The sequence below is a fragment of the Felis catus genome, chromosome B3 (assembly GCF_018350175.1).
Source record: "Felis catus isolate Fca126 chromosome B3, F.catus_Fca126_mat1.0, whole genome shotgun sequence".
In the NCBI taxonomy this organism is placed as follows: Eukaryota; Metazoa; Chordata; class Mammalia; order Carnivora; family Felidae; genus Felis; species Felis catus.
The window spans coordinates 735617-759476 of record NC_058373.1 but is presented as its reverse complement, the minus strand read 5'-3'; the positions used below and the strand labels follow the sequence as shown (position 1 = coordinate 759476).

The 23860-nt window shown below is 62.4% G+C and overlaps 1 protein-coding gene and 1 long non-coding RNA gene across 3 annotated transcripts; one reads left to right on the top strand and one right to left on the bottom strand.

Annotated features, from left to right (window-relative positions):
* Positions 1–1355: 1355 nt before the first annotated feature.
* Positions 1356–3639, bottom strand: LOC123386318. The gene is made up of 2 exons (XR_006600099.1): positions 1952–3639; positions 1356–1739 (listed from the first exon to the last, which is right to left on the bottom strand). It is a non-coding gene; the product is annotated as an uncharacterized LOC123386318 (long non-coding RNA).
* A 458-nt stretch (positions 3640–4097) lies between these two features.
* CTSH (cathepsin H) lies at positions 4098–18656 on the top strand. 2 transcript variants are annotated; one of them, XM_023254788.2, is made up of 12 exons: positions 4098–4256; positions 7563–7594; positions 8176–8281; positions 9222–9292; positions 9799–9903; positions 11370–11456; positions 12114–12169; positions 12820–12901; positions 13632–13700; positions 14589–14695; positions 16182–16307; positions 18394–18656. In XM_023254788.2, the coding sequence occupies exons 1-12, from the start codon at positions 4166–4168 to the stop codon at positions 18425–18427; spliced, it is 966 nt and encodes a 321-aa protein (XP_023110556.1). In that variant the 5' UTR covers positions 4098–4165; the 3' UTR covers positions 18428–18656. The 2 variants fall into 2 exon arrangements, with proteins under 2 accessions (XP_023110556.1, XP_023110555.1); XM_023254787.2 differs by lacking the exon at positions 18394–18656 and adding an exon at positions 17038–17402 and having other exon boundaries at positions 4099–4256.
* The last annotated feature ends 5204 nt before the right edge of the window (positions 18657–23860 follow it).

Below are 23860 nucleotides of genomic sequence, written 5' to 3'. Positions count from 1 at the left end.
TCTTCACCAAGGGTGCTCGCCAACTTCTCGGGACACTAACTTGTGGCCTCTCTCGTAGTTGGAGGACATGTCCAGGACAACTTCTCTGATCCACAGCACAGGAAGGGACCAAGTTGACAGAGTGTCTCCTGCTGGATGACAGAGCCAGCACAAGACCCGAGTTCCTATGAATCTCCCGGATGCAGACTTACTCCCTCCTGCATTCCTTACCTTTCCCGTTTGACAAGCTCTTCAGTCACTCACCTATCTACCCACCATCCACCCATCTCCTTCCTCCCTCCCTCCTTCCCTCCCATCCATCCATCGATCCATCCTTCCTTCCTTCCTTCTATCCACTCATCTATCCATCCATTCATCCATCCATCCATCCATCCTTCCTTCCTTCCATCCACTCATCTGTCCATCCATCCAACCATCCATCCATTCATCCATCCAACCATCCATCCATCTCCTTCCTCCCTCCCTCCCATCCACTCATCCATCCAACCATCCATCCATCCAACCATCCATCCATCTCCTCCCTCCCATCCATCCATCCATCCATCCATCCATCCATCCTTCCTTCTATCCACTCATCTATCCATCCATTCATCCATCCATCCATCCATCCATCCATCCTTCCTTCTATCCACTCATCTATCCATCCATCTCCTCCCTCCCTCCCATCCATCAATCCATCCATCCATCCATCCATCCATCCATCCATCCTTCCTTCTATCCACTCATCTATCCATCCATCCATTCATCCACCCATCCATCCATCCATCTATCCACTCATCTATCCATCCATTCATTCATTTATCCATCCATCCATCCATCCATCCATCCTTCCTTCCTTTCATCCACTTATCTATCCATCCATCCAATCAACCATCCATCCATTCATCCATCCAACCATCCATCCATCCAACCATCCATCCATCCATCTCCTTCCTTCCTTCCTTCCTTCCTTCCTTCCTTCCTTCCTTCCTTCTATCCACTCATCTATCCATTCATCCAGTCAACCATCCATCCATTCATCCATCCATCCAACCATCCATGCATCCTTCCATACTTCCATCCCCTCCCTCCCTCCTTTCCTTCCCTCCTTCCCTCCCTCCAGCCAGCCATTGCTCCTTCTATCCACTCTACCATACAGGACCCTCTACAGACAGTCGTCCACCCGACCACTTAACTAACGCCCTATCTTCCCACTACACAAAGTCAGCATGTAGCTGTGGAAAAAGCTCCATCACTTGCCAGCAGGCCTACCGAACTTCCCCACGTCTCAGCTGCTTTATCTGGGAAGTGGGTACATGTATGCTCCTACAAACCTCACAGGGTTTATGGGCATTAAATAAGCAAATCCACATCGGTGGCAGTTACTATGTCGTATTACATTGTTAATGCAGTTCCTACTATCACAAGACGCCAGAGGCGGGGTGCAAAAATGAATCTGGCGAGCCCTCAGCTTGTCTGCTAAGAGGTGGACTCTGACAGGTGACCACAGCCGGGGAGGTGGGGCAGGCTGCGGGTGATCCCCGAGGAATCAGGAGCTGTGGTTTGGTTGCTGCCCGACCCCTGCTGATGGCTAATTAGAAAGGAGGGCAGGCCTGGGGCTCGCTGTCATTGACCTGCTCCCGAGGGGATGATATCTACTTCGTAGAATTGTGGGTTCAGCCGGCCAGCGGTTCGAACCCCAGCTCCATCACTTATCTGTGTGGCCTTAGGCGATCGCTTAAGTGCCTCGATCATTTCATCTGTAAAATGGAGATCAATAGCGAGGATGAGAAAGTTTGTTCACGTAAAGCCCTCGGAACTGGGTCTAACACATCCATAAAGGAGGGAACGACTCCTCTCTTAGCCCCCAGACCCCAGAAGCGCAAACGAGTGCCAGCCTCTGCATGCCTGGGAACCTGAGAACGTGCCCACCACCTGCCACCAGAGGCACCAGTTAATCTGAACGTCTCACCTGCTGGGTGAGTTTCCTCCTGCTGCGTGACGAATCACCGCACAGGTAGGGGCTCAGGACAACACAGACATCATCTCATAGTTCTCAAGGTCAGAAGTCCATGTGGAGGTGACGGGCTCCCCTGTTCCCCATCCCACATGGCCAACATCAAGGGGTCACCCACACGGTCTTCCTTTCTGGAGGCCCTGAGAATGAACCTGCCCCCCACCCCCCAGCAAACTCAGGAGCCCCATGGGGTGGCTGTCGGCTGGGTCATTCGCACTTTCTGGAGTCCGCCACTCAAAGCCAGCGACGGTGGGCCGTCTCTCTTGGGATTCAAGCTCTCTGACCTCCTCGGGCGCATCTCTCTGCCTCTTCCTCTTCTGCTTTGAAGGGCCCACGTGATTGTCCTGGGGCCCTTGGACAATCCGTTAACGTCAGCTGGCTGAAAGCCTTGATTTCGTCTGCAAAGTCCCTTCACAGCAGTGCCTGGACTGTGTCTGAACAAATAACCCAGGACGGAACTTTCTGGCCGCCGCCTGAGGGCCCAGCAGGGCTGTGCTGCCAGTGCCACCTCTGTAGAGGTACAGAGGACCGGAAGCACGGAGAGGCCGTCCCAGAGGTGATTCCCAGCGGGAGCCAGACGTGCAGACAAACCCGCCATGAAAACGCGTGCAGGCAGCAAAGGACACAGGGCACACGACCGAGCCCATATCTGGGGCGAGTCACTTTTATGGCGCAAACCGCTTGCCCGGGTCACACCGTGATTCCTCAGTGGGACCAGACCCAGACACCGGTCTCCAGCTGACCAAGCCACTGCCTTCCTCGCTGCATCTCACACCCTCCTGATCCACACCACAGGGTCACCGGGGCCCCAGCCCGGGGGGCAGGTCTGGGGTCAGAGGTCAGAGGCGCCTGGGATGGGCAGGTGCGGCGTTTCCTGCTGCGGGAGAGGCCAGCCGTGCGTCCTCCCGAGGCCGGGGGCTTACCAAACCTCACTGCGGGGCATTATCCGAGATCTTTGCCTCAAAGTGCACCAGCGGGACATCCAGACGGGAGCAAAGTCACAAACTGACAAAGATCGATTTACCTGCCAGGACAGAGTCTGCGGGCACTGATGCCAGTTCTCCTGCAGAGTCGGTGTCCACACGCTGCGAGAGATCACCCTTAGGCCCCTTCCGTGCACGTTCCTGGGCCCCTACCCACCAGCCAGATCCTAGGAGACAGCGCTCATCCCCCCCCCCCCAACCTGCTCCCCTGGGGCCTCAGAGCACAGCCTGGGCTGAGAACTTTGGGAGAGAAAAGCCCTGGGGAGAGAGGTGGGAGCTGAGACAGAACGGCCCCACAGGCCCTGACCGCACCCCAAATTGCCTCTGGCTGCAAAAATGGAGAATGACAGACTGCAGTCGATCAAACCTGGGTTCAGATTCCCAACACACGCTTCCTGGGACAGTTACCACAAACTCTGGGGCCTCAGTTTCCCCATCCATAAAATGGGAGTGTGGGTGGGGGGTGAACAACCTGTGGCGAGTACAAAGGTGAAGAACATGGCCCCCAACGTGGGCGGGGGCGGGGGGAGCCTCACAAAACAAGTCCTATTAGCAGCTTCAGGGCCATTTTCTGTATTTGGGAAATCTGCAGAAAGAAGGAAGACTATGTATGACTTGTAAGTTCATTCCAACGTGGTTAATGAGGACCAGAGATGGGAGTTCAGGGGGCGGGGGCGGGCGGGGGAGATGGGGGGCTGCAGGGCAGGGGGGCAGGCAGGGAGATGAGGGGCTGCGGGGGGTGGGGGCCGGTGGGGGAGATGGGGGGCTGCGGGGGGTGGGGGCGGACGGTGGAGATAGGGGCATCCGGGGGTGGGGGCGGGCAGGGAGACGAGGTCACGCTGTGACTGCCCCGCAGCAACCCCTGCCCGCGAAGGCCTTCCTTGCACCGTAGGAGGAAGAGGCGGCAGAGCGCGCACCTCAGGTGCGTCTCCTCTTCGGGCGCAGCGGTGTCCCGGAGCCCCGCCCCCCGGTGCCCCGCCCCCGCCTGGAGCCCCGCCCCGCCGCCCCGCCCCATCCCCGGTGCCCCTCCCCCATGGAGCCCCGCCCCCCGGTGCCCCGCCCCCGCCTGGAGCCCCGCCCCGCCCCCGGAGCCCCGCCCCATCCCGGTGCCCCCGCCCCCGCCCCGGAGCCGCCTCCGCCGCGCTCCTGGGCCCTCGGAGCCAGTCCGCGGGGTCAAGCCGCTGCGATGTGGGCCGTGTTGTCGCTGCTCTGCGCGGGCGCGGGGCTCCTGGGACCCCCGGCCTGCGGCGCCGCCGACCTCTACGTGAGCTCCTTAGGTACGGGGAGGGGGCGCCGCGGGAGAGGGCCCAGGCCGGGCCGGCTCGGGCGGGGGTGGGGAGCACCTGGCTGGGGGCGGTGAGGCAGGGCCTCTCTCTCCCCGGCCCCAGGACCCGGGAGGGGTGAACTGCGTTAGGGGAGGGGGCCGGGAGGAGGGGGAGGCTGAGAGGGCGTCTTGCGTGACCAGAGGAGCGGGTGGGCTGGGCGTCCAAGGCCCCACTGGCCCAGGCGCCTGCAGGGCCTGGAGCCCCGGAGAAGCCGCTGCCTCCACGTCCCGCGGGGGGACGTAGAGGATTGGCTGTGCCCCTGCGGGGATGAGCAGGGACTTTCCAGCCTTTCTGGCAACTTCCTGGGGATCTCTGCAGTTGCCCTGAGAGTCCTGTAGAATGGGCTTTGCAGGAGCGACCTATTCTAGCCCTTGAAGCCTGAGGGCGCTGCTCCAAGCGCTTTGGTGGACGGTCAGGCCCCAGGGCTGCCCTTTAGGCCGGGGGCACTCTGTTCTTGCACCGCTTCTGCTGCTGCTGCGGCCCTGGGCACCTCCCCAGGCTGAGGGCTCTTCCCTGCGAGCCTGCCGCCCTCCCTGCTTCTGCCCTACTCGCCCTGCACCCAGAGGATTGCCAAGGGACAGCCTTGGGACGGGACAGAGATCACAGAGGCTGAATCTTGTTGGCTCAGAATCTTGCCTCGTTCCTCTGTACACATTTGTGCTAGAAAGCCCCCCCCCCCGGTCTTGCAAACCTGGGTGGGGGCGAGGGGGCCAGCTGCAGGTCAGCCCCAAGCTGAGGAGAACCCAGTTCCCCCCGGGGGCCAGGGCTGTGCTCTGCCCCGGCTGTGTGGCTGTGTGGACGGTCGCACAGGCACCCGTACTAACTCCAGAGCCGGGCCCCGCAAGCTCTTTCTGTAAGGGCCAGATGGGAAATATTTTAGGCTTTGTGGGTCACACCGTGTGTAGCGACTACTTAACTCTGCTGGGGAGGGTAACCGTAGACGGTGTGTACGTGAGTGAGCGGGGCTGTGTTCCCATAAACCTTTATTTCTGGACTCTGAAATTTGAACTCAGATGATTCTCAGGTCTCACAAAATGTGGTGTATGTTTTTCAATCCTTCGAAAGTGTAAAAGAAACATTTTCCAGCTCGCCGTAGTTTGCTGACCCCTGCTCTTCCTGTCCCGTGCACAGTCTCCCAGGCAGGGCAGACGTGAAGATGCCGCCTCCAGAAGTCACAGGGGGTTTGACATGGGTCTGTCCGAGGTTGGGACTCTGGGCTCACCCGCAGGTCCTTCCGGCCCAGCCCCAAGAGCACCTCTGGCTTTTTCTGCCACTGACCTCCAGCGAATGAGGAATAGGCCAGGCTCGTCACACCTGCTTGCTGACTTTGAAATCGCCCAGAGGCAAAGAGGCCAGTCAGTTGTCCTAAACTCCGTCTGGCCTCAAACCCTGGTCCTGAGTTGAGGTCTGTCTTCTTCTGAAACCACCTGCTGCACAGGGCCCTAAAACCAGGACTGGGAACCCTCTGAAACCTTTCACCGGATTGTACTGGAGAAACGGGCATTTCTTTCCCAGGGAAAGTGGCAACAGCTTGGTTTCTGAATAGGCGTGTGACCCACACAGGGAAGCCAGGATGCTGAGAAGCAGTGCTCTTTAACCGGGGGAATTTCAAGGTGGGGGTGAGGGGCGGGGAGGGACGGAGAGGGATGGCAGTCCCTGGAGGAACACAGAGAAATTCCCAGTGACTGGGGCACAGATAAGGGGTCAGCGTCCAGCCCCTTTACTTCCAAACGTCCTCTTTGCTCACACTGATCTTCCGGGAGAGAGCGCCTCTCACTTGTCCTAAGTCTGGGCCTTGTGGTCATAAACACCTCGGAGGCAGCAAAGACAGATGGTAACAAATCCTTCTTCAAGGCTGTTGCTGGTTCTTCAAGGAAACAGAGATGGAAGAGAGGGCCTCACAGAGGTATCAGCTGATGGGGTTGTAGAGCATCATGTGATTAGGAACAGAGGAATTGAGAGCCTTTGCTCTAAAAATTGCCTTCCATTCCCAGAAGCAATCGGCAGTTAAGATCTGCTTACTTAGCAGGATTTCTTAGTCCTTTGATTTATTCCTAGAATTAATGCTGACCCGTTCGAAAAAATAGGAAATATTCACTCATGAATCTATAAATCCACGAGCGGGTGTTGTTAGTAAAGTCCTATTTATCTCATGAGGGGTGCACTTCTGATACAAGTTTGTTTTTCATGTTTAACGATTATTTTTCATAGCGTATATTTGGAATACTTTTTAAATCTTTTTTAATGTTTATTTTTGAGAGAGAGAGAGAGAGTGCAAGCGGGGGAGGGTCAGAGAGAGAGGGAGACACAGAATCCGAAGCAGGCTCCAGGCTCTGAGCTGTCGGCACAGAGCCCGACGCGGGGCTTGAACTCGTGGACCGCGAGATCACGACCTGAGCCGAAGTCAGACACTTAACCGACTGAGCCGCCCAGGCGCCCCTGAAATAGTTTAATCAGTTGGGGTGTTAATGATGATTATTCAATCCAGAATACATTTGTATAATGTTCAGGGATGTGTGAGTCACAGGAAGTAAAAATAACTTAAATGCATACTTTCCGTCCTCGTCGTCTGAAAGGACGGTCGGGCATCGAGTGTGAACACGTGCCCCGCTCCCTTCTGTTGCGGATGGCGACTTTCCCACCGCGGTGTTGTACATGGATTCCCTGGCTAACTCTGAGAGAACGATGTGGCCGTCTCATTTTAAAATGCCAGTATTTACAATAAGCTGGAATGCGTCCTTCGCAGCCACTGAAATGTAACGCGAAATTGCAGACAACACAAAACCCCACGTACGGGCACCGCGGGGCAGCGTTTGTGACTCGCGTTTTACCGGAGCGTGGTCACATGGCAGGGGCAGAGCGGGGTGGCGGCGACGGAGACCACGGGACCCTGCAGAGACCGAGATATCTGTTATCTGCCCCTTGAAGAAGAAATCTGTTGGCCCTTGGGGTCCACATAAACACAGATGCACAGCCGGCACCCACATGGGGTAAAAGAGTACCGGGGGCCCCGTCTGTCGTCTGGGCGCCGCCCCGAGGACACCCACCGGCCGTTTCCGCTCCCGCAGCCGCAGCAGCAGTGAGAGTTTGAGGGCTTTTTGGCATTCTGTGCGACACAACATCATTTTCGGTGCTTTGAATGTAGCCTAGTTTCCTGAAATGCAAATCAGTTCTAAAGTGCCCTGCCTGGCTGCGGGCCAGCATCATGGCCGGGAACCCGGGGCCTAATCTGGTTTTTTTTTTTTTTCCTTTCTGCAGAGAAAGTTCACTTTAAGTCATGGATGGTCCAGGTCAGTGCCCAGCTTCTTTCCGCCGCTCTTCCCCTCTCTGTTGCCTGTTCTCACGCCCTGCTGTGCCCGATTTGAGGCGACGGGGAGGGATTTTCCAGCCCCCTGCCCCTGGGGCCTTCCGGACAGGGAGCTGGCCAAAGCGGGAAAGATTCAGCGACGTGAGTGCATTCACCTCCGAGGTGTGTGTTCCGTTCCAATCGCCGTGCGACGCCTGCCGGCCGCGGGGCAGTTTGGGGGACACGAGTGCAGGTGCTTCCGAGAGACGGTGATGTCTGACAGGCACCTGACCCGGCAGCGGCTGTGCGTCCGCGGAGGACCTGCACGTGGCCCGTCTCTCCCGGGGCCTCCGGGACTCGGCCCCTCGCCTTCGCTCCGGCCACAGGTCCCCGGAGGCAGGGCCGCGCTTGGCCACCTCCTGACTTCCTCAGCAGACGCCTCAGCGGCGCCCGCCCACTAGCACGGCTCCCTCGAGGGTCGAGGCGGAAAGGAAAGCTCCAGCCCTCCTCTTAGGAAACGAACCGTCTCCTTCTGACGAGCCGCCGCTCGTCTCCGTGACTTACGCCTGATGTGTTTTGTTTTAGCACCAAAAGAGATACAGCTCAGAGGAGTACCAGCGCAGGCTGCAGACCTTTGTCGGCAACTGGAGGAGGATAAGCGCCCACAACGCTGGGAACCACACCTTTAAAAGTACCGCGGGGCCGCCTTCCCGCCAGGCTCCCGGGATCGCGTCTCAGGGCCGGACACACGCGCGCTAGGGGCGCCCGAGGGTGGAAGGCGCGCCGGGAGTTAGGGTGCGGGCACGTCCCGATTCCGGGACCCCAGATTCTGGCTCTGCTGGGCTCCGAGAGTGTCTGTGATGCAGGACGGTACCGGGCCCCCCCGCGGGTCGTGAGGTCTATAGGAGACCGTGTAGGAGCCCTGCCCTCTCTTGCCCGCTCCTGCCCGCCGAGGGTCCGTCCCGATGCTGAGCCCTGCCCTTGGAGTGCTGGCCAGCAGCACCCCGCTTCGGTGCTCTGCACTCAGGAGCAGCCTCTAGGGACGTCCGCCTTCCCTCCGGGGTGGCGTCACGAGAAGTCACTAGAAGCACGTGCACACGGTGTATCCAGGGCCTCAGAAACCACGGCAGGGCCAGCTGACCGTAGTGTGGGCAGCAGGCATAATACGGGAAAGCCGTGCGTGGCTCTTGTTTCTGCCCACACTGGCCGAGCTGTCCTGGGGGAGCTCGTCGACGCCTCTGATGCTTCACTGGGCTGTGGGGGAGATGGGAGTGCTCCCCGCCCTGTGCGGCGGTGACGGCCGGTGGAAGGCTCTTCACCTGGACGGCCATCGGGCTCTCCGGCCGGGTGTCAGGCGCTGGGTGCCCAGGCCCCGCCCCCCACACTAGCCGCACCCACATCCCTGCCACCCAGCCCACGCGCGCACAGCTGAGACGCTCCCCGGGCGGTTCGGAGGCACAGGCACGCCTGACCTTGGCGTATTAGGTCACGTCACGTTCAGAACACGTGAGGGCACCGGCTGCTGCAGACTTGGGACGCAGGTTAACGTGGGTCTCTTTGTCTTTTCTGTTTCTTAGAGGCTTAGGAGCCCCTCTTTCTTTGGGTTTTTTGTTTTTCCTTCTCTTTTTCAGTGGGACTGAACCAGTTTTCGGATATGAGCTTTGCCGAAATAAAACACAAGTATCTTTGGTCGGAGCCTCAGGTAGGTGTTGTGTGTTGTCACCAGATGGGACTCCTTCCGCTCAGACCTTTGCTCTCCTTCCCCAGCAGAGCCCGCCCCACCCCCTCACCGGGGTTCTTGGGGAGTCAGAGAGGCCGCTCGGAGCAGTTCCCCCGCCCACACCTGTGGCCTCAGCCTCGTGGACCCCAGACTTAGGGTTGCCCCAGAAAATACAGATGCGCAGTTAAAACTCAGTTTCATGCAAACAGCACGTGACTTTTTGGTGTAAATATGGCGTAAACGTGCACAGGGCGTACTTAGGCTGAATAACAGACTTATTCACCGTTCACGTCAGGTTCAAATTTAACTGCAGGAACTGCATTTTTATTTGCCGAACCTGGTTCTCCGGCCGGGGCTCTGAAAGGCACGCGTCTGTTAGCGTTTGGACCCAGTCGCTGGGGGCGGGATGGTTCTTTCTCCTTCTCTGTCGGTGATTCTGTTTTAACTGCACGTTTTTCCCCTGAAAACACTGTGTTTGGCTGTTGCAGAACTGCTCAGCCACCAGAGGTAACTACCTGCGGGGCACTGGTCCCTACCCACCGTTTGTGGACTGGCGCACAAAGGGGAAGTATGTCTCGCCAGTGAAAAACCAGGTATGCGTGGCACCCCCCCTTCCCCTCCAAATCGCCACATTCGCAGACAGTATTCCCAGAAGAACCCAGAGCATGGCAGGTGTCCCCAGATCTGTGTCTGTCCCCCGTCCCCCCGCCTCTGGGAGGCTGTGAGGTGATGCTGGGGGCTGCTCTGGAGGGAGACAAAGTCCCTCCTTGTTAGACTGAAGCTCGGCTGTGCCCCCCACGCCCAGGGTTCCCCATGCGTCCCAGGTCTCCTACAAAGTCCCTCTGAACATCGTATTCTCTGCGCCCTTCGGAGATGGGACCCCAGGACCCCGTTCCTGCCCCCCCGTGTCGTCTCTTCCCACCCTCCATCCGCCCGGCGAGGCCTGGCCAGCCTCTCCCGCTGGGTGGCTGCAGGCGGTCAGCTCGCGGCGTGGAGCCCGCCCACCAGGCACACTCCGGCCGGCCACCCCCTGCGGTGGCCTGGCCTCCTGCCCTCACAAAGCTGTGAGGCAGCCGGCCGTGTTCCGGGGAGTCTGCCCCTGCCCCCTGCTGTCCCCTCTGCCCACGATGTCCCTCCCCCAGAAGTCACAGTGCAGCGGCCTTCGGTGGCCTCCTCCAGAACGACACCATCCCCTCACCTCCAGAGAGTATGGGGGGAAGTCCCCACCCCCCGAGGAACACTGGCCTTCCGTTGAGACTCTTGCTGAGAAACATTTTCTCCTTGTCCGTGACAAGGTCTTCTTGACCGGACGGGGTCCTCCCCGAACGGAGGGAGGAAGAGGCCAGCAGGAAGGCCCTCTGCGGGACGGCAGGGCCGGAGGACTGACCCCTGGGCGGTGAGGGGTGATGAGAGGGGCGCTCAGGGGCCGACCAGTCAGGGAGGAAGAGGCATGAGGCCTGAGCCACAGGACCCTGTCTGCGCCTCTCACAGCCCCGCGAGGCAGGCGCGCCGGCCCCGTTTTACAGTTGACGGGACGGAGGTGACCCCCGGCTGGCACAGCGGTGACACACAGGCAGCCAAGCTGTGGCGCCTGACCCGCATGGCGCCCCGAGGCGGGCCGTGACTGCGGCAGGTGGGCGAGGTGGGGTGGGACCATCTGGGCCCCGATGGAGGTCAGGGCCGACACAGGGTTTGGGGAGTTGTTAGTTTGCTCGTGAGGACAGTGGGTGGAGTGAGGTTGGAGGTGGAGAGGTGACAGAGAAGGTTCTGGAAACGAGACTTGGACGAGTCCTGCTGAGAAACCATGGGGAGTGGAGGAGGAGCGTAAGATTCAGAAGGAGGAGGAAATCCAGAGACGGGCGCTCCGGCCCTCGCGGGGCCGTGGGGCCTGGTCAGCGAGGGGCCGGGGCTAGGAGGCACCCGTGGCTGGCAGCCGCTCCTGCTCCTCTGCAGGCCTCGGGCACCCCACCTGTAACAGGAGGGACCCCGCAAGGGCCCGAGGACACGGGAGCCTGCCTCCTGGGGTCCCTGTGACTGACCCCCGCCCCGGCCTCTCTAGGGCGGCTGTGGCAGTTGCTGGACCTTCTCCACCACGGGGGCCCTGGAGTCCGCCATCGCCATCAAAACCGGGAAACTGCTGTCTTTGGTAAGCAGTCCGCCCCTGGGGCCACCCACGGAGGTCGTGGCTTGGCCCCAGGGCCTGGCAGGAGGGCCAGGTGGGCCTTCAGGCTCCTTCGGGGCTCGGTGGCGATGCTGCCCCAGCTGGCACCGGGCCCCCAGCCTTGTGGACGTTCGGCCTGGGAGTCTCCACGGACATTTTGCCGGAAAGGAATGAGGTTTCCCCAGGACGCAGCCAAGGGCCCGTTCCGGTGGTGCCCAGGTGGCGCTGGTCTTGGCGGCCTGAGGGGACTTCAGAAAGCAGCGCCTGCGGGCTGGGGCACGCCTGGGAGCCATGCTCTTCCGACTGCCGCGGCTGTCAACAGGAGGGAAGAGCGGGGCCTGTGTGTGCGACTGCTGACCCCGTGACCCCAGGGCAAGCGGGGCGAGGGGCAGGGCCCGGAGGGCGGAGCGGGGTCTCCAGTGAGGCCTGCCACCGTGGGCACACGAGCCTCGCCGTGCACACCTACGGGCAGCGCCCAGCGGCCACCCGCCCTCGCCCGCCGGCCCTGGCCTGCCCCCGCACGCCTGCTGTCCCCACCCTGGGTGCTTGTAACCGGCCCTGACACAGTGCCGATGAGGCCACAGGGGTGTGCGCCAGCCCTCGCTCTCCGCTCTCGCTCACCGCGCTCGCCCCTTCCTGCAGGCGGAACAGCAGCTGGTCGACTGTGCCCAGAACTTCAACAATCATGGCTGCCAAGGGTGCGTCCCTGCCCGGGGGGCCCAGAGCCCCCCTCGTTTCCCAAGACCGCTTCTGTTGGGTCAGCGGTGGGAGGAGAGTCGTCCCGGCTTCATGGAGGGGACGGTCATACGCCCGAGGTCCCTTAGCCGGAATTGGGCAGAGCTGGGATCCGAGCCCAGGCCTGTCTGGTTCCACCATCCGCCCTCTTTCCATGGCTGTGGCTGAGGGGTCCCTGGGAGGTTGTTCAGCATCTTTGAGCCCCAAGAAATAACGGTATGGGCCACACGGGGTTCACGGGAGGAGCTGGGCGGTCATGTTTGCAAAGCGCCTTGCACTTGGGGGCCCAGCGGGCATGGCGGCGGCCAGAGCAGGCCGTGGGCGGGTCCCTTCTGCCGTCCAGTGGGACTGCTTGCTCTTCCTGGCAGAAGGGCCTGGGCCCGGGGTCCCTGAGACCCCCAAGGGCTCTCTGTGCCCCTGACACATGTTTGACCGTCCTCGGACTCCGGGTGTCTGTCCCGGGGCCAGGGAGCTGGGGCGGCCCTGCCAGCCCCTCCCGTGCCCAGAGAGCTCCCCTGCGGCTGGGCCCTGCCCCGGTCGAGGTCCAGCGCCTGCAGGGGCCGCGGGGGGCGGGGCCGGCTCAGGTAGACACCTCCGTTCGTGCTTCTCACAGGGGCCTCCCCAGCCAGGCGTTCGAGTACATCCGGTACAACAAAGGCATCATGGGTGAAGACACCTACCCCTACAAGGGCCAGGTAACCCTGGGTGGCACGGCCTCGTGGCCTGGGCTGCGCGCCGCCGACCCCTCAGCCTCGGGGAGCGCCTCCTCCTCCCCTCCAGGCTGCAGCACCACCCTCCCGCCGCTCCGGGTCCCCCCCCACCCGGCGCCAGCCTCGGCTGCTCCCCCTGTCTGCCGTGGGTGCCAGAGCACGCCCTCCAGCACCCGCACCCTCTTTGCCCAAGGCCTGCTGAACACGCCACAGGTCACCGGGCCACGTCCTCCCCGTCCACAGCCCTGTCCTTCCCCCAGACCTGTGGCTCCGCCTGCCACCGGTGTCCCCGCACCGGCGAGCGGCACCAGCCCCCTGAAAACCTGCCGGCCACCGGTGGGCTGTCTGGGGACCGTCCCCACCCTAGACCCTCACTCGAGTCCGCCTTCCAGCCGTCGGAGGTCACACAGCTGCTCCTTCGGTCCACCCGCTGAGTCGTCCCTCCCTTCCCCGGCCGGGCAGGCTCACGCTCACCTCCGTCCCGCCGAGTGCCCGTGAGCCCACCTCTGCCGAAGCCAGTGCCGGGCCGTCCCGCCCCTGTGAGCTCCTTGAGAACAAGGATGCCTCTGACTCCCTTTTAAGTGACCCCATCACCCGGCCCCAGCGCACGGGGCGTTGGCTCCGCAGACATCATCAGCCGGCTCGGGGGAGGCCTGAAGTCCCAGCCTGGGGTCGAGCCTCCCTCACCCGTGTTCCACACCGTTTGCCTGAACAGGACGGGGACTGCAAATTCCAGCCCAGCAAGGCCATTGCCTTCGTGAAGGACGTAGCCAACATCACAATCGTGAGTACCGGATCCTTCCCTCCGACGGGGACTGTGTTCTCACGAGGGGGCCGGGGCACAGCGCGCAGCCTCCTCTCCTAGCACTTTGACTAGAAGGTCTTATCATTGTGCCCAGTCACCGCGGCGGCAAAGGGTGGGAGGGAGGCGGGAGGGGCAGAGCGTGGGACTCGCATCAGGCGCGGGGGCTCTGACCTGGGTCTGTGCAGGGCTCCAGCCTTGTCTCCGTGTCCTCCTCCGTAAGTTGCAGGCAGCGACTCCCATCCCGCAACACGGGGTGTGTGTGTGTGAGTGCCATCAGCGTGTGCGCGAGAGAGTGAATGCAGATTCACCGAGTATGAACGTGCATCAGTCAGGATAAGCCAGGTTATGCTGCCGTAACAGACAACCACACAACGTGAAGTGCCCGCGGCTGGCTTCACGCCAGGACGCAGGCAGAGGGAGAGGTGGTTGATTTTGCTGGCTTTGTGAGGGCAGGGGTCCCGTGGGCAGGGGAGGGGGAGTCGTGGAGGGACTGTAGGGGGACCGCAGTGACAGAACGAGCCGGCCCGCCTGCACCCATGGCCCCCACCCTGAGGGTTTCCTTATTAGGAAGAGAGATCGCCAGCAGACCAGCCCAGCGAAGGGAAGGAGGGTCACAGGGGAGCCGAGGCTTCAGGGGAGCAGCCCGTAAGCCAAATGAAAAAGGGCAGGAACCGGGCCATTCAGGCAAAACCCCCACCGTCTGCTGGGTGGAGGGTGCAGCCTCCGCCCCTTAGTGGCTTTTTGGCCCGACGCAGTCTTCTCTTCCTTCCTCGTGCACCCACCCAGCCCCCAGCCTCCGTCCCTACCCTGGGACGAAGGAGCATGTTTTGAACGGGGTCAGAGGTGACAGAGACTGTGTGTCCACAGAATGACGAGGAGGCGATGGTGGAGGCGGTGGCCCTGTACAACCCCGTGAGCTTTGCCTTCGAGGTCACCGACGACTTCATGATGTACAGAAAGGGCGTCTACTCCAGGTGAGTGGGCCCGCAGCCACAGGGCCGGGGCCGGGCGGGCGTCCCCCACTCCTGGCCAGGCCGTTGCTTGAGGGCGCCGCGGGCTTGGCGTTTCCCACGGCCCACTCGGGCCCCGCGGCTCCGGGCGTGGAGTCTGGCGTGGCGAGGAGTGGGGAGAAGGACAGACCGGGCCGCTCGGCGACAGTGCTTCCTCTGTGTCGGTGGAAGAATTGCCCGTGGCCGAAAACACCCGCGTTCAGGGTGGGAAGCTGTGAGAGAGGGAGGAGAAAGCGGCCGCTCTCGGGACCCCGCGCCGGGAGTCTCCCGACACCGCTCTTCAGAAAACCGAGCGTTTCTGAGACGGGGCTCACCTCACCCTTGCCTCTGGCCACCCGCCTGTCCCACGTCATGAGCAGGCCCACGGGACCCACGGCCGTCCGGCCAGCCGAAGCGGGTGCCCTGTGGGGACCTCAGATCCGACACGTCTCCTCCCCACCCTCATAACGCTGCCCAGAAATGTGCTCTGACCCACGTGTCCTTGTGCCCCACCGGGGGGCCGCCCTCCGCTCAGAGCCAGAGTCCGCCTTGTGGAGCGCTCTCCAGCCACGCCAGCCTCTGCCTCCTCAGCGTACCCGTCCAGGGTCCAGGGTCGGCTGGGCTGGGGGACCCCGGTGATCTGGCCCTTCTTTCTCTGAGCTCATCTGCCGCGTGGTCCCCATTCGGCCCTCGCGCCCCACCCCAGCCACACTGAGGGTTTGTGGTTCCAGGCCTGCCTTTCTCGGGCTCCTCAGCCCCGGGTCGCCATCCGGCAGGGGCCTCCTGCCGAGCGAAGCTTCCCTGGGACGGGAGCAGAGCTGCGGGCCCTGCAGGTGCACCGCCACCTGCCCCGGCCTGTCCCAGAGCAGGAACCCAGTCAGGCGTCAGCCCAGTGACGAGTCAGCACCGCCTCTTGTCCTCTTGAGTTTCTTAGGATTTCCTTGTGGAAACTGGTTCCCCGTTGCCCACGGAAAACCTGTGCGTTTGCCCCAAGTACAGGTAGTCTTAAAAATAAATTCAGTGGCAACATAGCAACGCCCCAGATACTGTTGCGTGCACGGGTGTGGGAGGTGCACGGGTGCGCAGGTGCGGGAGGGGGGCGGGTGCACAGGTGCGCGGGTACGGGAGGGGCGCAGGTAAGGCAAGTGCACAGGTGCACAGGTGCAGTAGAAACGGCAGGTGCAGCTGGAGGGTGGTCTCTCCTTGCTGTGAATTAGGCGTCAGAGAGCGTCCGGGCTTGTAGCTGGGCCAGCGCCCCTCGTGCGCTCCTTTGTGTGAACGGAACCGAGAGGACTGGAGGGACTACGTGTCTCGCGCCGTGAGCGGAGTTAGTTCTCCTTACGTGGCTCCGGTGCCCGCATTGAGAAACACTGCTTTGGAGCCTCCGAGGACCGCCGCGGGACGGGGGCTGAGCCGTCGGATGCTTTCGTCCTTCCTGTGTGTTCAAACCTTTTTTATTTTCGTTCTCCAGCACTTCCTGTCATAAAACTCCAGATAAAGTAAACCACGCGGTACTGGCTGTTGGGTATGGAGAAAAAGATGGGATTCCCTACTGGATCGTGAAGAACTCTTGGGGCCCCCAGTGGGGGATGAAAGGGTAAGCAGCTGGGAAGGGCGTGATTGCTCGGGTCTGGGGGCCCTGGAGGGGTCGCCGCCCCGTCGAGTGTGTGGCTTCTGAGCAGGGGCCAGTTGGCCGAGACCCCGTGCAGGCCCCCGGGGAGGGGCCCGAGACTGTGACCCACGCACCCCGGAGACGTCCCTGGCAGCCCCCGCCTGCCCTGAGCCCCGGATCTTAACAGTCGTGTGTCAGGAACGGGAACATTGTCTCAGGGGGATCTGTGGCCGGAACCAGAACCAGCATAGAGCCCTGCTGGGAGGGAACCGGGCTGGGAGGGCAGGTTACCAAGGCAACGAGCTTATCCCTGACCGTTAACAGCCAGGGGCTGGCACCCGGTGCCCTGGGTACATGCCCTGAGGGGACTCTGTCCTGTCCCCCACCAGAGTCTGCGTCCTAGGGCAGGGTGGGGCGGGCACAGAGACCATATATAACTCTGTGAGGGCCTAGGTCAGGGCTGAGAAGGAGCCCCGGAAAATTCTGGGGAAGGTGGGGTGTGGACACAATATGTCAGCCGAAGAGAGACAAGGAAAAGGTCTTCGCAAAGTCAGGTCAGGTTTTCTGACCATAAAGTAAGCCCAGCGCTCCTGTTTTATGAGTAAATTCAGACGCCCTCACCCCCGGAGCCAGATCTTGGTGAGCGGTAAAACCTTCCAGAAAGGTCTGTGGTGAGGAAGCTCCAGCCAGGCCCCCGCCCACCCTGTCTGCCCAGGTACTTCCTCATCGAGCGCGGGAAGAACATGTGTGGGCTGGCGGCCTGTGCCTCCTACCCTATCCCGCTGGTGTGAGCCTGGACGGACGGACAGACGGACTGACGGAGGGAGTCCTGCCCTGGGCGAGGTGGCAGGGACACCGCCTGGGGCCTGGCCCCCGGGCCCGGCCTGCAGGCCTGAGGAGGAGGAGTCCCACCCGTGTCCTCTGACGCAAAGGTGGCCGCCAGCCCTGTGCCTGTAACGGACTCCAACCCACGCGGCTGCGAACGCTCTTTATCTCCCACAGGGCCGCTTCTCACGTGTGGAGAGCGCCCGTGACGGTCTTCCCTGCGGTCTTTGTTCAATAAACACTTGGCGAAGCCTCCCCGTGCAGGCTTGTGCTGTGTGCTGGGGCCACACACGGCGTGGCCCCGGTCTGTCCTCCAGGCACACGTCCCCCCAGAGGGAGGCCCCGAGGGGCTGCCTGGCCGGGAGGACGGGGAGGGCACTGGTGTCACCGTCACAGGCTGGCTTTGAGACAGGTTGTCCCCGGCGGGGAGGTGCAAAAACGTGCCGGGCTTGGCAGAGTCGGCACTCGGATGCCCGGCGCTGGCCCGGAAGCCTGCCTGTCTCTCTCAGTGGCCTCTCTCTCAGTGGCCTCCCTCCCCAGCCACTGGCCTCCCCCCAGGACTGTCCCACCCCCCCACCCCCAGCCCTGCCCCTCAACCTGCCTGACCCTCCTGCCAGCCCCACACCACCCCTTCCCCGTTGAGAGTTCCTGGTCTCCGTTCAGAAGGCGGCCATGGACTCACTGCTGTGGCCCTTGGCCTCAGGGAGCCGGGTCCACGGGAGGAGCCGGGGCTCTGCTCTCTGTCCTGCGGTTTGTGGTTTCCTTACCGTGAAGCCTTTCGCGTCATTTGGGCCTCCTGGAGAGCTAAAGGCTTGAGGATATTTGGGGGGAAGTGGGAGGGGGGTTGACAACAAGGCTTATTTAGAAGATACCAGTATGGGGGCACCTGGGTGGCTCAGTGGGTTAAGCATCCGACGTCGGCTCAGGTCATGAGGTCAGGGTTTGTGGGTTCGAGCCCCGCGTCCGGCTCCGTGCTGACGGCTCGGAGCCTGGAGCCTGCTTCGGATTCCGTGTCTCCCTCTCTCCCTCTCAAAAATAAAGATTAAAAAAAAGTAACAGAAGTTCTAGATACAAGAAAATGATAAAATTATTAGAAGCAAAAGTAGGGCTTGGGTAAACTGAGCAGTAACCACCTTCTCCATCAACATAAATGAGCGAACTCTTGCCCAAAATAACAACACGGATTTGGTACGTTTCCAACTAAACTTTCAATAAAACTGCTTGACACTTTTCTATTCACCTGAAGGGAAACAAGGCCGAGATGTGCTAAGATTTTATGAATGAGTGAAGGGAATGCACGTCAACACTGGAAGGTGCACCAGCCAAGAACAAACAGATGTACCACCCAGAGTCTCCAGAAGGAGAATTCGGTCCGTGAGTAGCATATGGACACGTTAATTTTCACTACTCGATAAAAGGTGCTAGATTGGACACCTAGTTCGAAAAACAATTTAACCTAAATCTTCACCCCGAACGTAGTCTTTTTTAATAAATCTTTTTTTAAACGTTTATTTTTGAGACAGAGCACAGGCAGGGGAGGGGCAGAGAGAGGGAGAGAGAATCCCACGCAGGCTCCACACTGTCAGCGCAGAGCCCGATGCGGGGCTCAAACTCACAAACCATGAGATCACGGCCTGAGCTGACGTCAAGAGTCGGACGCTTAACCCACTGAGCCCGCCAGGCGCCCCTGCGTGGTACACTTTGAAAGTGGGAATTTTACGGTATGTGAATTGTGCCTAAAAAAAAAAAAAGTCCAGGGTGAGCCCCTTGCGGGTTCGTGCGGGATGCCACCGGGCTGTGTGCCCAGGAGACGGGGCCCCGCAGGCGGAGGCCGTTGGAGCTGAGCTCTGAGGGACGAGTGGGCCTCGCTAAAGGACAGTTAAGGGAGAGGCGTGTTGGAAGGCGCGGGGGGCGCCGCGACGTCCGCAGAGGAAGCTGAGGCAGGGGGCCCGTGGTCCAGCGGGTGGTCGCGGGAGAGGAACCAGGGTGATGCGCCCACTCTGCCCGCCGGGCGCCGTGGGAAGGGCCACACCTGCCAGCCCAGGAACGTCCCCTTCAGGCCAAGCGCCACCTGCACGAGCGCTCGGACTCCTGGGCGAGGACACCCCTCCTCCAGAGTGGGGGGGGGTGCCCCTCCTCTGGGTCCAGCCGCCTCCAGAGAGCAGCGTCCACACACGCAAGCCACCCTTCTGGGGACAGGCGTGAAGCCCTTCGGCAGCCCCCAAACCTGAAAACGTCAAGCCTCTCCCCTACTCAGATGCGGTGTGCGTGGGCAGGAAAGGGCAGGCTCCTGTTCTGTGAAGTGTCACAAATGTGCGTGTGCACAGAAGCACAAGCAGCTTCCTGCCTGCGACACCGAAGAACTCGGGCCGGGCTTGCCCTGCCCCGCCCGGCACTCGGGCTCCTCCCGAGACCGGGGGTGTTTAGTGCTGAACTTGTGGCATTCCCCGGAGAACGGGCGGGCGGGTCTGGCTTGCCGAGCGTGTGATCGGGGAGACCCCGTCTGAGTCCCCATGCTTTGCGAGTGCCCCGAATTCCAGCCCGGCCTCTGTTTACCTGACGCCTCGGGAGGGAAGGGACGCCTACAGCTGTGTGCCGCGCCGGACGGAGCTGCGTCACACTCGTGGCCCGACGCTCACAGCCGCCCCACGAGGGCGGCAGGTGAGGCCGAGCTCCCAAGGCCTACTGGGGCAGCAGAGTGCAAGTGCCCCCACGAGTTTCGGCTGGAAGCTGCGTCTGTCGCAGGGACTGATGGAGCAGCTCAGGGCCAGAGGGCCAGGGGCCCCTGGGGAACGGCCACCGAGGGGGACGGGCAGGGAGGGAGTCCACTACCGCGGGCGAGTCGGAGCCCCTGGCCCCGCACGTCCAGCGGGAGGACGAGTGACCCTGCCCCTATAGCCCCCGCGGGGCCCTGAGGGCCGCGCCAAGGGTGGGGGGGGCTCCCTTCCGGGGACGGGCAGCTTAGCTCGACGCCACGGCACGCTCTGCTGCCACTGTCACGGGCCAGACTGCCCCTCCCAACGAAGGGCACCCTGTGAGCTGGACGCGGTTATGACCCCATTTTCAGAGGAGGAAACTGAGGAGCCGCCTGGTTGAGCAACACACCCCAAATGACAGAGTCGGGAGGCGACACAGCGCGGCTGTCACGCCAGCTCTCGGTGCCCCCCCTCCCCCGCCTCCGCAGACCATCCTCGGGAATCTCCCAACCTTGGGGAGGAATCCGGAGCGATGGAAGGTGCCCTCAGGGCCGGACGGTCAGTCGGTCGCGGGCACCACCGACCCAGCTCCTCCCCTTGTCTGCAGTTCTGGACCCGCATGTCCTTCCCCTGCTGGGTCCCTGGCTGCCACCGGGGCGTGGCTGGGGGGGAACGTTAGCGGGTGCCTATTTTGCCCAGTCCCTGGCGTGTTTTGAAGAAGTGGAGAACTTACGGTGGGTCTGGGGACAAAGAACAGACAGACGGTGGACAGTCGGGGAAAGGCCCTGGGGCAGCCTCCCACGCTTTCTGCGCTGGGGCCGCAGGTAGACGAGACTTGCCGTGTGTGGGCCTCGGAGGGCCTCGCCAGGTGACGGTGGGCCAGAGGACGAGGCAGGGATGGCCATTGAGGTGGCCCGGCTGGCCCTGAGGCAGGCTCACAGGGGAAAGCAGGGGCCCCCCCAGGGGAAGGGAAGAGGTGCTGGCAGCTGACCCAAGTTCAAAGTCTAAGGGCTCCCGGGACAGTCCCCACACCAGGAAAGACTGATGAGGGCTGAACACATGGTAGCCGAGAAGGAGTCATTCAGGCAAGTTGGGGTGCAGGCATCCCCAGAGTGGGCCCGGCCCCGTGCTCCGCAGGGACCTGTGGTCACCACAACCCGTCAGCGCACACGCTGACTTTGGGGCCCCGCAGTCCGGCCTCGAAGGGAGGACGGACCTCTGGAATTCTTGGATGGCCCGGAAGCTGGTCTCGGGAAAACGCCCCTCCATCGTGGGAGTAGAGGTGGGAGCGACCACTGAGACAGCAGGCCCCACGCTGGCGACACAGGCCAGCCTCCCCCAGGGGCTTCCCTCCTTCCCTCGCACCCTCGGAGGCTTGTCCCCCGGCGCCCACGCCCGCCCGCTCAGGGCTGCCTTGCAAAGCTGATCCGCTCTCCTGAAACCATCCGCCCCATGTCTCACATCTTCTTTCTCATTTTCAATTCCCTTTTCCTTCTTAAGATTTTATTTTTTGTCACCTCACAACCCAAGGTCGAGAGCCGCACGCTCCGCCGACCGAGCCTCCAGGTGCCTGGGTTCCTGTTTTTCTCTGCCAGCATCCTCAGGGTCACGATGCAGACGGGCCACAGAGCCACACGCACAAGGGCCGCTTGACTCTGGTTTCGTTTCCACAGCCACCCCACCCCCACCATCCCGGAGGCGCCGGGACCCAGGGGCGCGGGTCCCTGCCCTGCACACAACCGGGCGCGCCCGCGCCACAGCACCCATCCGTGCTCGCGCGCACGCCCTGGCTGTGCTCCGGCTCCGGGCTCTCCCCTGCCCGGCCCCAGTGGGACTCCAGCGGCGGCGTCCACTGGAAAGTTCTGGAAGGACCTGCGCCACCACTGGCAGTAACTGGAGTGGGTGCGAGGAAGAGGAGCTAACAGACTTACGGGCTCGCTCTCTCCGTGGCTGCCGCTCGCTACCCGCCCGCCCCCTGCGCGCGGAGCCCCTGGACTCCCACATGGGTCACAGGACACAGGACCTGCCCCCGAAGGCCCTGCCGGTCCGAGTGGGCACCGGGAACACGCAGGCGTCTGGGGGATGCCTCCTGCCGCACACGGGGGGGGGGGGGGGCCAGGGGGGCTGCAGAGGGGCAGACACCTCCTTCTGGCTAAGTGCAACTGCCCGCCTGCTCCCGGCCGGCTCGGCAGGAGGGGAGGACGGAACCTTCCAGAGCTGTTGTCCATTCACATTACACATGTCGACAGCCTGTGACGACCGTCCCTGTGTGACACTCCTCCTGCGGCCCTCGCTCCTCCAACGGGGAGACTGAAGCTCACAGGGTTGAAGCCACGGCCGGGGAAGGGCCGAGCCCAGCTCTCCAGGCCTCGTGGCCCAGGGCGTGCCCCTACACCCCTTCCTGAGACCGCGGTCGGCCAGGGGAGCCACACGGGAGCCACAGTGGACCTCACGGAGCCCCGCCGGCCAGTCCCCCTGGGCCTCTGAGACCCCTTCCAGCAGAGGGCGCCACGACCTCGGCTGACAAGGGTCTGGACCCCCGTTACCCCGCACCAATGCCCCTGTCCCCACACCCACACCTCCGGACCAGCACACACCCCTCCCCTCCCTCTTCCCCAAGCTGACACGTGCCACTGCTGGACCCCCCACGCCCCTCCCCATGCGCCCCTTCAACCACCACCCCTCCTCCAGGCCCACTGCTCACCCTGCAAGCAGAGGAAACTGCTCAGGGTACGAGTCCGATCACGCGCCCTCCCTGCCTCCACTCACCTAAGTCGCCCAGTCCTCCCCAGCTCCTGGAATGAACAGAACACAAGGTCCCGCACTCCCCTCCCAGCCGGGCCCCTCGGTCCTCTCCACACCCGCCAGGTTCTGGGACCCCAGATGCCCACACTCCCTCCTGCTCCGGAGCCTGTGCTGTGCGTGCTCAGACACCGCTGCGCTTTAGACTAGGGTGGGGATGTCCTCCGGGCAGCCTGTCTCTCCCACCTGCCTCCGGTTTCCGTCGGAGGGGCCACACCTGCGTTTGTGTCCACAACCCCTGCCTAACGCCTGGCACGCAGCGGCCTGCCACAGACGTTCTGAAATCAACCAACACCCAGTAAGCGAGCTCATTTCTCAGCCTGGGCCCAGGAGCCCGGCCTACACCGACTCCCTGTTGACAGGCCTGAGGGCTTCTTTGCTGTCACTGGGCCCCCCTTTCGCCGAGCCCACGGTTCAGATCCGGACAGCAAGGTCACTGCCGTGGGTCAGCCTCGAGGCACGAACGGTCCCACGCCTGCTCAGAGACGGCACCAAGGGGAGCCACGCACCTGCCGGGCTCCAGCCTCCCACAGCGCGGGCGCTCACGCGTCACACGCTCTGGATAAAGTTCCCCGGATCGGCAGGACCCAGGGCTGCGGGAATGGGGGGCGCAGACACCGGGCACGTGGTGTGAGAGGCCCTTTGGCTCCCACGGCGGAGACCCAGGCCCGGGCAGGCCATGAGCACGCGGTGCTTAACGCAGGGACAGGAGACCCAGGTCTCTGAGTCCACCGGCCACACGCTGGCAAAAGGGCGGCAGGGAAGGCCAGCCCAGGTCTCGGTATCCAGCACGGACAGACTGGTGTCCCCTCGATGACGGGAGGGACCCAGGTCGGTCACCAGGTGCCCAGACGACACCCGGGAATGCGGTCTCGGCAGGGGGCAGGCGCCACGACCAGCGGCGGCAAGTAGCCAGGTGCCCAGGGCACCCGTCCTCGCACACCACGCCGGCACGGAGTGGCAGGAGTCTTTTGTGAACCCGTCCTCCGCTCACAACCTGCAATTCGGGCAGGAGCGGGTGCAAGGGACAGCTCGGCTGGGAAGGCTCGAGGGCCGCGAGGACCTTCGCTGGGACAGTGGCCAGGGCACCACGCTCCATCTCCATGTGGCCGAGACGGCACGGGGGAGCCTCGTCTGTCAGGGAAGCCCCCTGCCACCTCCACAGACGCAAACACCTTCGCTCCGGGCCTATTCAGAGGCGCGTCTACATAACTC

What these genes read in the sequence shown, in the direction of transcription:
- CTSH (XM_023254787.2), top strand. Translation starts at nt 4,166, where the DNA reads ATGTGGGCCGTGTTGTCGCTGCTCTGCGCGGGCGCGGGGCTCCTGGGA. An exon ending in CCTCTACGTGAGCTCCTTAG is followed by an intron (nt 4,257 to 7,562) that starts GTACGGGGAGGG and finishes TCCTTTCTGCAG; the next exon opens with AGAAAGTTCACTTTAAGTCA. An exon ending in CCCCAGTGGGGGATGAAAGG is followed by an intron (nt 16,308 to 17,037) that starts GTAAGCAGCTGG and finishes CTGTCTGCCCAG; the next exon opens with GTACTTCCTCATCGAGCGCG.